Source organism: Penaeus monodon, chromosome 22 (genome assembly GCF_015228065.2).
Source record: "Penaeus monodon isolate SGIC_2016 chromosome 22, NSTDA_Pmon_1, whole genome shotgun sequence".
Taxonomy (NCBI): Eukaryota; Metazoa; Arthropoda; class Malacostraca; order Decapoda; family Penaeidae; genus Penaeus; species Penaeus monodon.
The window spans coordinates 37,060,320-37,061,197 of NC_051407.1; the positions used below are offsets into that span (position 1 = coordinate 37,060,320).

General features: G+C 47.2%; 1 protein-coding gene across 1 annotated transcript in view; it reads right to left on the reverse strand.

The window, feature by feature from the left end:
• LOC119587110 (ribosome-binding protein 1-like) overlaps positions 1–878 on the reverse strand; it is a gene marked incomplete in the record, with an annotated part of 3,120 nt that overhangs the window by 1,070 nt on the left and 1,172 nt on the right. Inside the window, 1 exon segment of the mRNA XM_037935862.1 lies at positions 1–878. Within this exon segment, the coding sequence (XP_037791790.1) occupies positions 333–878 (546 nt within the window).

Genomic DNA, 878 nt, shown 5'->3' on the forward strand with positions numbered 1-878 from the left:
CAAATGCCACACAGACGCAGCTAAGTAAGAAACCTCCAGTCAGTCTAATGTTTCCGATAACCAACGCGATCACCCGCCATCCCTCCTCCACATGGCAGGTGAATGATGGCTTTCTGGAAATGACAAAATGCACTGCTATATCTGCTGTCAGATGTCGGGTATAGTGTTAACGAAAAGAAAAAGGGAAATAAACTGAAAATTCAAAATCCATTGAAGATGAAAGGAATTACGAACTTCCTCGTTTCAATAACAATTAACACAGTCAAGGAATTTCCCGTCTTCTTGATATGAATCAGACTTTGGTCGCTTTACCTTCTGGTATGGTGGCTACTTCATCCAAGGAATTCTGATCCTACAGCTCTCTTCGCGTCAACTGATGCAGAGCCAAGAGCTCCTGGTACGAATCGCTTGCCTAGATATTCTGACCCCATTGCTCGCTTGCCAAGGAATTCCGATCCCATTGCTCGCTTACCCAGGAACTCCGAACCCATTGCTCTCTTCCCCAAGAATTCCGATCCCATGGCGCGCTTCCCGAGGAATTCCGAACCCATTGCACGTTTGCCCAGGAATTCTGATCCCATGGCGCGCTTCCCTAAGAATTCCGACCCTGTGACCCTCTTACCCAAGAATTCGGACCCCATCGCTCTTTTGCCGAGGAATTCCGAACCCATTGCTCTCTTCCCGAGGAATTCCGAACCCATTCTCTTTCCTAGGAACTCGGATCCCATTCTCTTACCTAAGAATTCCGACCCCATTCTCTTGCCCAGGAACTCGGACCCCATTTTCTTTGACATCAGTATCGAAAAGAGATCTTTCAAGTTTTCCCTGTCTCTAATATTTCTCTTCTTGGGTTTGGCGATCTGTGAGTCTCTCTTCGC